At 37.7% G+C, this 11,477-nt stretch overlaps 2 protein-coding genes across 3 annotated transcripts; one reads left to right on the top strand and one right to left on the bottom strand.

Moving 5' to 3' along the window:
- The first annotated feature begins 1,613 nt into the window (after nucleotides 1-1,613).
- LOC106336172 (DNA repair protein recA homolog 2, mitochondrial) lies at nucleotides 1,614-3,812 on the top strand. The gene is made up of 6 exons (XM_013774919.1): nucleotides 1,614-1,765; nucleotides 2,033-2,096; nucleotides 2,170-2,657; nucleotides 2,727-2,873; nucleotides 3,061-3,195; nucleotides 3,270-3,812. Exons 1-6 carry the CDS (start codon nucleotides 1,703-1,705, stop codon nucleotides 3,543-3,545), a joined length of 1,173 nt encoding a protein of 390 aa, XP_013630373.1. The 5' UTR covers nucleotides 1,614-1,702; the 3' UTR covers nucleotides 3,546-3,812.
- On the bottom strand, nucleotides 3,716-11,339 carry LOC106336171 (kinesin-related protein 4). 2 transcript variants are annotated; one of them, XM_013774916.1, is made up of 31 exons: nucleotides 11,163-11,339; nucleotides 10,985-11,074; nucleotides 10,557-10,675; nucleotides 10,312-10,425; nucleotides 10,153-10,234; nucleotides 9,913-9,980; nucleotides 9,755-9,829; nucleotides 9,524-9,669; nucleotides 9,337-9,439; nucleotides 9,135-9,215; nucleotides 8,957-9,025; nucleotides 8,818-8,877; nucleotides 8,575-8,742; nucleotides 8,416-8,472; nucleotides 8,066-8,332; nucleotides 7,928-7,993; nucleotides 7,670-7,852; nucleotides 7,460-7,564; nucleotides 7,254-7,346; nucleotides 6,995-7,141; nucleotides 6,747-6,860; nucleotides 6,573-6,659; nucleotides 6,274-6,477; nucleotides 6,041-6,175; nucleotides 5,504-5,710; nucleotides 5,322-5,411; nucleotides 5,104-5,244; nucleotides 4,929-5,026; nucleotides 4,771-4,849; nucleotides 4,406-4,570; nucleotides 3,716-4,316 (listed from the first exon to the last, which is right to left on the bottom strand). In XM_013774916.1, exons 1-31 carry the CDS (start codon nucleotides 11,287-11,289, stop codon nucleotides 4,092-4,094), a joined length of 3,765 nt encoding a protein of 1,254 aa, XP_013630370.1. In that variant the 5' UTR covers nucleotides 11,290-11,339; the 3' UTR covers nucleotides 3,716-4,091. The 2 variants fall into 2 exon arrangements, with proteins under 2 accessions (XP_013630370.1, XP_013630372.1); XM_013774918.1 differs by having other exon boundaries at nucleotides 5,322-5,408.
- Between the last annotated feature and the right edge of the window lie 138 nt (nucleotides 11,340-11,477).

Genomic DNA, 11,477 nt, shown 5'->3' with positions numbered 1-11,477 from the left:
ATATTAAAAGGAACCGTTTACATTAATCATGCAAGCAATTACAAGGAGAAGCGATGTAAATAAAATTAAACCGATATTCATCTTAAATTCACTCGGAGTAAATTCTCCATCGAATAAACCATAAATAGAAACACAAATAAAAATGGCACATAAAAACAAAAGTGCGCGAATCATCTTTCTTGAAATGAAAAATCGGAGGAGAGCGATTTGAAATTTTTGAGAGAAGATGAAATGTTTTGGATGATGAAATGAAGTGAAAATGAGTTGTATTTATAGATGAAAATTACTGTTCATGACCGTTGGAGAAAGGGGAAATTTTTGAAAAATTTTCTTTGTGACCGTTGGGGTTAAATCGAGTGCACCAAAAATTAGTCTGAAAATATCGTATTAAACGGTCAATCAAATCTATAAAATTTCATAAAAGTAAAAATTATGGCAATGAAATATTTATGTTATGACAACAAATCATGCGACGGCTCAGCCGATCAATGCAGAATAATAAATAAATTATACGGCGGCTCGGCCGACCAATTAATAATAAACAGAATATAAGGCGGTTCAGCCGACCAATAAATAATAAACAGGATATAAGGCGGCTCGGCCGACCAATAAATAAATTAAATTACTAGTAAATAATATAGGCGGTATTCCGGCCATTATAACATGATATAAATAATAGTAGAGGCGATATACCGACCATTATAACATGGTATAAATGATACAAATAAATTTTACCGAATCGCAGAGTGATCGTGCTGATAACGTGTTATGAAATAACTTATAATTTATAGTATCGAGAAATTTAAATAAGAGTAGAATTTAATACCCGTAGGAAGCAAATAACACTACTATAAGTGAGAGAGTTTATTATAAGTAAGAAGAAGAAGATGTAATGGTTCTTTTCTTATAAACTCTTGTTCTTGTTTATGGTGTGCAAAATAGTGAGATGAGTGATGGTATTTATAATGAATAACAATGCATAAAATATCAAAGATGGTGCTTGATTTGGTAAATGAGTAGATGATCATTTTAAAGTTTATCTTATAACAGTTTCTGCTTTTACTGTTGGTGTTTTCATTTTTTAAGCAAAATTTATTTTAGTGGAGTTTTCACTTTACGCGAGTATGGTAATAAAAATTTCCCTAATTTTCGGTAACCTTTCCTTGATTGAATCCGGTTTGGTTTTTATTTAACTTTTAGTTGGAGTCTCTCCTAACCAGATTATGTACGAAATTGTTGGTTATGTTATGTGCTGCAATAATAAGAAAATATTTTAAAATAAATAAGTTTTTACACTGATTAATTTTATTACAAATTATGAGAGCAAAATAACATTCGACAAATTTATATATCCTATGAAGTTTGATTTGAAGGGTTTTACTTGCACGGCGATCGATTCTATTATGAAATTCATATACTCAACTGTTATAGATTTGTGTAAAAAAATTAATTAATTATTAATCAAACCAATACTACACTAAATGTTTCCGCATGTAATTGTTTTAAAAATATATATATATCATAATTTTAAAATTCGCTGAATTGATTGACAGGTGTTGCAAGCTGGTTGGAAATAGTGTATTTAAAGTAAAAAATAAATAGAAATTGAAACTTTTGTCACCAGCCGAGTTAAAAATCGCTCCGACAAGGAGGTGTAGCGGCGTCTGTTGGAACGCACGCCGCCGGAAGAAGAAACAGGGACATGGGTCGTCTCTCACTAACCAGTTCGATTCACAGATTCCGCTTCTTCTCCTACTTATCTCAGGTTCTGCATACTTTTCCTTCTCTCTCTCTCTCTTTCTTGCTCGAACTGTTCTTAACAACGGTTAAGCTCTGTAGTTTATGTCCTAATGTCCCCAAAGTTTGAGAATTTAAAGAGCTTCTACATATACTATAACAAAGACTTGATCTTTTCTTAGTAAAAATAGACTTTATGCATTGGTGAAGATTTGCTGAAGCACAGCTTCTGAACTAAAGTTAATAGCATCTCTTTTTGTTTTACTCATGTCTTGCTCTTTGTTTTGTCTGCTAGCGTCATGTAAGAAGAGGTGTTCTCGCTTGCTCTAGCTATGGAAGTCATTATCTTTCGTCTTTAGGTAATTTCCCTTTCAATGAATGAATGGTTCTTCTGGTTTAGTCTCTTGACTATAGTGCTTCCATTTGTTTTAGCTGAAGCTTCAGACTGTGAGCTTGATGAATATCCAGAAGATGATACCATCATAACGGAGAAAGACACTAATCTCCGTTCAGCATTATCACAGCTCTCAGTTTCAGGCGTCTTCGATCAAGACTCTAAGCTCTGGCTGCAGCGCTTCTCCAGAACAAGGAGAGTCTCCGTCATATCCACCGGTTCGCTCAACCTTGATCTAGCTCTAGGCGTTGGAGGTTTGCCAAAGGGAAGAATGGTTGAGGTTTACGGTAAAGAAGCTTCTGGAAAGACAACTCTAGCTCTCCACATCATCAAGGAAGCTCAGAAGCTTGGAGGCTATTGCGCTTACCTTGACGTGGAGAACGCCATGGATCCTACGCTAGCTGAGTCGATAGGTGTGAACACGGAGGAGCTTCTGATATCGAGACCTGATTCTGCTGAAAACATGCTGAGTATTGTCGATGTGTTGACCAAGTGTGGATCGGTAGACGTTATAGTGGTTGATAGTGTGAGTTTCTTCTCGTTCTTTTCGTCACTAACGTTGTTCGTTTTACTAATAGAAGTGGGGATTCTACAGGTTGCTGCTCTTGTCCCTCAGTGTGAAGTTGGTGTTCCTCTAGGAGAAAGTTACAGAGACAGACAATCAGTGATAATGACACAGGCGCTTAGAAAAATTCACTACTCAGTTGCTAATTCTCGGACGCTCATCGTTTTTCTTAATCAGGTAAGTTAAGTATTGTGAATAGTGTTCTAAAAATCGGTCTAGGCGCCCGCCTAATGAATAATCTCTTATAAAGCGCTTAATTACCGTCTTGATTGTGAATTTGTGATTGATCCTCTTTTTGCTTCTTTAGTTGGATCCTACAAAAAAAGAGAAAGATCTCTCTGCTTATTGTTTTCCTCTGATGCAGGTCAGATCACATGCTAAAGCTAACATGCGTTTCCCACATTCTGAAGAAGTGACTTGTGGGGGTAACGCATTGCGGTTTCAGGCAGCTATACGTCTGAAAATGATAAGAACAGGGCTGATAAAGACTGATAATGAGGTATGTATATAAGCACATTGTTGTATGTGTTAGCTTGGTTTAGTCAGTTCTTTTAATGTTAACCATGTCCTTAGGTAAGTGGTCTGAATGTGTGCGTTGAAGTGGTGAAAAACAAACTGACGCCAGGGAAGAAGAAATCTGAATTGGGGATTCAGTTCGGTCGTGGCTTCTACGTGGAGCGTGAGGTGTTAGAATTGGCTTGTGAGCATGGAGTTATTGCAAGAGAAGGTAATAGCCATTTGATTGAAGGCGAGGTTGTTGATGGGAAAGACGCAGCTGAAAAGTATCTGACGGAGAATAAGGAGGTCCTTGATACCGTTATCAGTATCCTGAGGAAGCAGCTCTTCTAGATGTTGTTAGAGACAGGAAGGAGCATTGAGTAGTTAGGTAAGTTAACTAGAAGGAGCAGAGAAAGCATGTTAAAGCCTAGTTGTTGTTAGATGATGTCATTGGCACTGTTCTTGCAAAACATTCTGTTCTATGTGCTGCAGAATCCGGCAGATCTGTAACTTAGCTTTTCTACTTAGCCATTGAGGTGAGGGTTTCAGTTATATGAACAGTTTAGCTCATGTAACGTTTAAGATTAGATGAGACCATGAGAGGAAATTTAAATTTAATTTTTTTCAAGTGTAACAGATAGTAAGTAACTCTGTGTGTGTCTCTTCCTATTGCAACGTATAACAATCATTTGTGGAATGTTGGAGAGATATTTTAGGAAACAATATGTATAAGAAACATATCTAATATAACCAAACTTGAAAATTAACCATGCGTCTAGTGCAAAGATCAAACAGAATGTACATCAACAGAACCACCTCAAAAGATTAGAGACATTTACTAGCCGTGCATTAATAACTACTAGTTAAGAGTAGTGTTGGTTAACTTTCATTACATTGTTATCTTGAAGAAGCAGAGAGCTGCTTCTTCAGGTCGATGACTTCGAGTGCTTTTGATGCTAACTTCTCCTTTAGCTTTGCAGATGCTTCTTGGAACTTCCTGTTCATAACTTCCGATTCTTTCACAGCCTGCTTGTGCCTTATAGATTTTGCATCTAAGCGTCCTTGCGTCCCCATGAGTCTCATTTTTAGCTTCGCCTTCTCCTTGTTGTCTGCATCTGCATCCTGTGACCAGATACAGCAGAGATAATGTAAGAATGAATGGTTAGTACGACATGTATAACAGAATTATGTATGTATGCTCTTAACCCAACCTGCAAACGATTTGATGAAGCCACTTCCTTCTTACTCTCCTCTATGCGAGATAGCAAACTCTGGCGCTCACTCGTGACGCAATCAAGCTCTCTCTGAAGTGTCTCTGACATCTCGCAAGCACGCTGAAGTTCGGACTTTAGAGTGTCGATGTCAGACTTGATTACCTGAAGGCGCACATACAAAATTACTAATCGTGCAAGTGATGGCTTCTGGTCTTTAACCAACATACCATAGACATGAATAGCATAGTCAGAAAGTCAGACATAACATCATTAGCATCGTTACAAATTTCAATGTAATAGAACTTCTGCATCAGATGTTCAGAGAGAAAACCTTTTGAATAAACTAGTGAAATGATTCTTACCTCTTGAGATTGTTTACTCACGGCATGAGCTGATTGAAGTTCATTCCCAAGTCTATCAATCTCCAAAGACTTCTCCATGCTACAGGGGAACATAAAAGAGTTAATTTTTAGAGAGCAATTTTAATTTTCTCAAAGAAAGAGAGATGAAAACTACAAACCTGCTTTCGTTTTCCTGCTTAGCATTTTCTTCAGAACATCTTAGCTTATCAGCAAGGGTGATACATTCAAGTCGGGAAGATTCAAGCTCCCTCTTTGCCTAAAAGTTCAAAGATACTGACAACTTAAAAGTGCATGATAAAAGTGGAGAAAATGGCTTTTTCGATTCGGACATACCTCTGCCATTTCTTTAGAGAGTGACTCTATTTTTATATTATATAGACTCATCTTTTCTTCCATGGCCTCTGTCAAAGCTTTTTCTTTCGAGCTCCATATTGCTTTCTCTTCCTCCATCTCTAAAAGTGAGGTCGCCAGATGCTGACCAACATAACGAGTTAGTGGATTTCCTCAAAACAAAGAACTAAGTTAAAAAACTGTATTTGCAATCATCTTACCATCGCTAGCTCTTCCTTCTCTTCAAGAAGCTGTTTAACCTTGGTTTCCAGTTGTTGCTGATCAGAAGATGAGCTTTCGAGTCTAGCCTTCTAAAACAAAACATAAAGCAAACGCACTATGTCTTAGAATACATTCAAACTCAAAACTATTGGATCAATCAGAATTCCAAGAAAAGACTTACAAGCTCCGTGATATCTATTTGCAGCTGTTCTAATTGGGTATTTGAGAGCTCCAGCTTCTCTGTCAGAGATGTAACTTCTTGATCTAAACCCTCGCTTCTACATAGCAACTCCTCTTTCTCTCCACGTTCAGCAGCGAGTTCCTCCTCCAGTGAAGCAATTGTTGTTTCCATCTCAAAAGCAAGCGCTTCAAGGTTGTGAAATTCTTCCTGATAAATGCAAAGTAGACCTTAGGATGAGAATTTTACTTAAACAAAGGTATATCCACCAAACAGACTGATATCGCTTAGCCATTGAGAAAAGATACCAAAAGATAGATATAACAGTTTTTTTATCAGACATGCTCACGCAGTGTTTGAACAAAAGCCAAACTCAGCCAATATAAAATGATTTGCTGCAATACGATCATGATATCTCTCACATCTGAGATTTTGGCATTACATTTCCAGCATTGAATATATATATATTGTGGAGATGTTACACGATATTACAATTGTAAAAATAAAATATATGCAGCAAGACAAATCATTAGATAATACCTGCAAGGACTGTTTTGCATTTCTCTCATCTTGTCTTTTACCGGCAAATGACTCCTGTTTGCTAATATCTTTCTCGAGGAGGGCCGTTTGGCTATGCAAGCGTTTTAACTCTCTCTCAGCAGATGCCTTCTCGGCCTTTATCAGAACATCAAAATTATTAGTATGACTTAGATGTGTTATCTAATCGAAAAAATACAAAAAAGGTATAGTTAGAATTGGAATCCACTGCAAACCTCTAGCTTGGTCTTATCCTGCATGACATTCTTAAGCTTGGATTCAGTGTCTTTTAGCTTTGCTTTCATCTTCTCAAAATCTTTTCTTAGAGTTTCCTTCTCTTTGGCCAAAGAAGAGGTAGATAGGCTCGCTATATCCTTCTCAAGACATTCTATATGAGAGAGGAGATCTGACCTCTCCGACTCATTCTGTTCTGAGAGCATCTGACAAATGGATAAAAACACCAATTCAGCAATCGAAAGTTGGAGGAAGAAAAGAAGAACTCTAAATACATTTCGGTTGAAGGAAACTAAAATACCATTAAGGAAGTTCCATGCTGCTGGGCTTCTTGGTTTAGTTCTTCTATTTGGCTCTGAAGACCAGCACACTGCTCTTGCAAAAGAACCTGGAAAGAATATCACGATTTTAGCTAACAATACAGAAAGATTTACTATCAAGTGTAGTAGGGTGGGAAGAGAACAAGAGTTTGGACCTTCTCATTCTCAATGTCAAGAACCTTTTGTTTAAGACAAGATTGGACATTTTGATATCCGCTGATAAGTGAAGCATGCTCATCAAAACTTTGGCGCATAAACAATGTGAAATCCTGCAGTGAGAATTGAGAAACTGTAACTTAGAAAACATGATCGTCTATCTTTATTACAAACCATGATTGAGGTATGCTGCCTAAACACAGCTCCCACCCCCTACGTAATCTACTAAGCAAAGCAGAGTACTTACATGTATCAAAGGAGAGAAGGAAGCAAAATCTTGGAGACCCTCATCCATAACTAACGATATCGTTTCCAACGATGCTTTAAATTTTTGAAACTCAGATGCTAAGACTTCTACTTCTGTTGCGACGTTGACCAGAGAGTTAAAATTCTCCTTCACAGTAGAAAGTAAAAAATCAATTAGGCAATGTCGAAATGGTTGACAACAATGATAATCTGCCTTGGAATTGTCAGATAATTGGGATGAATTTAAAGTGGAAACCAACATTAAGCACATGAATGACTTCAGACTCCTTGGACACAAGTTGTTTGCGAGCAATCTCGGCCTCTTCTCTAGCAGCATGAATCTCTTCTTGAATCTATAAGTTTCATACAACATAAGAGGTTTTCAAACACTTAGTACCAGAAGAAGACTACATTTTGGTGGCTGGATAGAACAGAAGAGCACAATCAGATAAAGAACCACGGATACCTCAGCAATTTTTTCCTCGGCACATATATTCTGCTCAGTAGCTATCGTGACAAGATCATCAAGATTTTGCTTGCTTGAAGACTTCTCAGTTTCCAGCATGTTTATCTTTTGGACAAAACGTATCAAGGGTAAGCATAAAGCCGAAATAGAAGAAATAAAACCTACTTAACTAGATGTTTCAGTTGTAGGTAAAGAGAAGAATAAATGCACCTTCTCTTGGAGTTGCTTAATGAGAAGAATATCTTCTGGATCCCTGAGATGTACTTCACTTTCCTCTTGATGTACATTACCAACGACTTGACAATCTAAACGCTTGCATGTTGCTTCACCAGATAAATCTTTTTCGCCCAACTTTGCCTTAAGGCACTCAATTTGTATTTCGTGGGTGATTCTCTATTGGAAGGTGCAGAGAAATAAGAAACAGAAACACAAGCTACTGAACTGATGTTGAGAAGGACAAAGTATTACCTCAGTTTCATATTGCAAGAAGAGATCCTCATATTCCCTTTGAATCCTCTCTGACTCGCTTTCAACCTATGAAACAGTAACAAAATGTCACTTTCACAACAAGATAAGCAAAAGAAATATTCAAAAAGAAAGACTGACCACTACGGGACTTTTCTTCCTGACCACTACAGGACTTTTCTGCCTGATTGATGATGGTTTCTTTCTGCTAGTCACATGCACTAAAGCACATGGATCTGGAAGTGAAGAATCTTCAATGGTTTCATCGATATTATGTTCATCTTGCTCGCTGATGCTGTACAAAAGTTCGTTTTCTACCAGTTCCGCAAATGGAAGTAGTGGGCCTGTCTCACGCTCGGATCTTTCAGATTTAAGAGAGGATCCCCTTGACAAGACATGAGACTGAACCTGATATGCAAGAGGCATAGTATTTTTATGGCTAAAAAGTCAAAATTTTCTCATGTTTTTGTTGGCTATTTACACAGTTTTACCTCTGATGTGGAGTCTCGTGAAAGGTGACCAGTACACCATGTATCCCTCCTCTTTCCCTGCAAGTATATGTTTTGGAATTTGGAATAAATGTATAACGCGCAAATGCTGTTAAACTCTTAAGGTATCACTAAAAAAAGAATGGAGAAAAAGAAAAATACCTTCTTAAAGTGATCCTGATCACGCTTCTCATCTCTATTCGAAAGGAGAACCATTGAACTCAAGTTCTCAATTTTCTTTGCTTGCTCTTGCAAAACTTTTTCCCTCTGAGCTTGTGCCTTTTTCTCCTCTTCTAATTCGAGTGCTATCCGCTCTCTTTCTAATTCAGACTGCAGAAAAACGGGTTGTATCAAAAACATATTAAAAACTAATCAACTGACGAATCAAGAACACAAATGCCAGACCTTCAACAAGGTGTTGCGCAAGTTAAGAATCTCTTCATCCGAATGGTCAGAGTGAGAAGTCTGCAATAGAAAAGCTGACATTTCACCCAAAATAAAAACATAAAAGATAACTTTGAGAAAATAAAAACAATTTAGCAACCTTTAGTTTGGATCTGAGCTCCTCTATTTCCTTCTTTTGGCGCTTTAACAAAGCAGCATCAGTCAATATCTGTATCATAAACACAAGAATGGATAGGTTATTAGTTAAAACATGCAAACTTAACCAGGAAGTATGTTACAAAGATAGAGAGAACAAGCCCAAGATGATTGGATCCTACCTCGTTGACATGTGCACAATTAGTGACACGTAGTGCTCGGCTAGCAAACTGAAGACTGCTCTTGGTTTCATCTGCATGGTCCTGACATCAAAACGAATGTAACATTGTTAGTTGTACTAAAGCAAACAAAGAGAAAACTGAAGACTGCTATTTCATCTGCCTTGCTCATCCTCATGCCATAATATTGGTAATCAATACGTACTGATGCAAGTGTTATATTGCATATGATAGCTGTATTTGCATTTCCACCTAAAGCAGGTTGCAAGATCCTTGTGAGCTTGCTGTCTCGGTATGGAACATGACCACTGATTCAATTAAAGAAGATGTCAATAAGACTATATACACAACGGGTATGTACCATATGCTACAAAACTAGACCAAAAACTTACCCTTGATTTTCAACTCCTTCACTCAGTTTTTTAATTACAGTCCCGAGTGTCATCAAGCTCTTGTTTATATGTGAGCCTTCCTTCAGCCTAACACCCTCTGCACCGGTTTTTGAAGCCCGTTCAGAACCAGCTAGATCCACCAAATTCTACAATTAAAAAAAATAAAGATGAAACGCAAACTAACATGTTGTATATCAGGAGAACGAAAACACTAGTTTCAATAGATAGTACCAGAACAGAAACACGGACTGCATCACAAGCATTTCCAACACCTTCATCTTGCGTCTTCTGTCTACTTTCTATAATCTGTTTGATGAAAAAGCTTGCACGTTTAAATTCAACTTGCACATAACTGAGCACCTAGGTTGAGTATATATATATATATTTACCATGCGGAAAATAGTGTGAGATCTGCTACTGTGAACATTCATATTTGTCTCCCCAATATGGCGATGAGCTGAAATTTATCCCAACGAGAAATGAATAACCATTCACTAAATCAGTGTTATCAAAACCAAGACTGAGACAGAACAAACGCATGTGCACAGGTTATAAACACACACAAAAACTCTGTTTGGAAAGAACAAATACAGACAGAAATAAAGTGAAGAGAAGAGAAGAGAAAGTACATTCTCCAAATTCCATCATCTCAAGAACTTGTTGAGGGGAAGCAACAATTTCTTCTCGTAGTCCAGCCACAAAGATTCCTTTCTACAACATTTAAGATTGAAAAAACGCATCAGACTCGCTAGAAGAAAGAGGATTCTAAGAAGGCATATATGTTGTACCTCTAGATTCTCATGAATCTGTAGTTTCCGGTGTTCAGGAGCCAAGAGATCGTTTATATCTTCGTTATAAATCTCCAAATACGACATACGCAATAGAAACTCCCTGCTTGCATCCTAATGGTGAACCAAGTAAAAAGTAAAAAAAAAACAGCGTTCCTCAAATCAGATACTTTCCACAAATAACACTAAATCTAAGGAAAAAAGCATTTTACAAACATAGACACACAAGTTTTGGAGATGAAAACCTGATATATAGTCTCAAACATATCATGCACAGCAAGAGGGATGACTCCTGGCTCAGTCGGTGAGCCTCGCATCGTATGCGTCTTGCCACTGTTAGTTTGCCCATAAGCAAACACAGTTCCTTCATAACGAAACAATTAGCCAAAAACTCAGCACAATTGCAATCAAAAGAGCCAAAGACTACTGAGATTATCAAAATCGAAGTAAACCAAACCGAAATGCTAAGCAAAATCAGCTAAATCTATTTGAGTAATTGCTGATTAAGCCAAAACGAAACAGAAACTCAGCACAATTGCAAACTTGAGAGCTTCATTTTCATCAGTATGAAATCAAAGAGCCAAAGACTACTGAGATTATCAAAATCGAAGTAAACCAAACCGAAATCCTAAGTAAATCAGCTAAACCGATTCGAGTAATTTCTGAGTATTACCGTTGAATCCACGAACGGCGGCAGCGACGATATCCTTCGTCCGAGCTTCATAGACTTGCACAGTTTTGCAATCTTCTCTGAAAATCCTATCTGTTGTTGCGAGAGAGAGAGATTGAGCATGAAAATTCTCAGAAAATATGGAGAGAGGAACGAGGAGACGAGTGAAGAAGAAAAGTACCAAACTCGAACGAGAGAGAAGAGTGATTGGGGATGAAAATCGAGTCCGAAGAGATCTTCCATGGGCTCGTCTTCGCGTCCTCAGTCGAAAGCGGACGAGATCTGACTGAGACGTGTATTCTCTCCATTCTCCGGCGCCGATTCTCTTCTCCGGCGTAACAAACCTAATTGTGTTCGAAATTTTCCCTCCAGTCTCTTCCACACTAAACTGTTTAGTTTTAGGTTAACCGATAACGTTTTCGAATTTCAAAAACCGGATCGAACCGGTTTATTAATTAATTAGACCAGAAGAGAGTAAAGAGATTGTCCCCGTCTA

The sequence above is a fragment of the Brassica oleracea genome, chromosome C3 (assembly GCF_000695525.1).
Source record: "Brassica oleracea var. oleracea cultivar TO1000 chromosome C3, BOL, whole genome shotgun sequence".
Classification (NCBI taxonomy): domain Eukaryota; kingdom Viridiplantae; phylum Streptophyta; class Magnoliopsida; order Brassicales; family Brassicaceae; genus Brassica; species Brassica oleracea.
The sequence above is the reverse complement of the archived record's forward strand: the minus strand, read 5'-3'. Positions and strand labels throughout refer to the sequence as shown.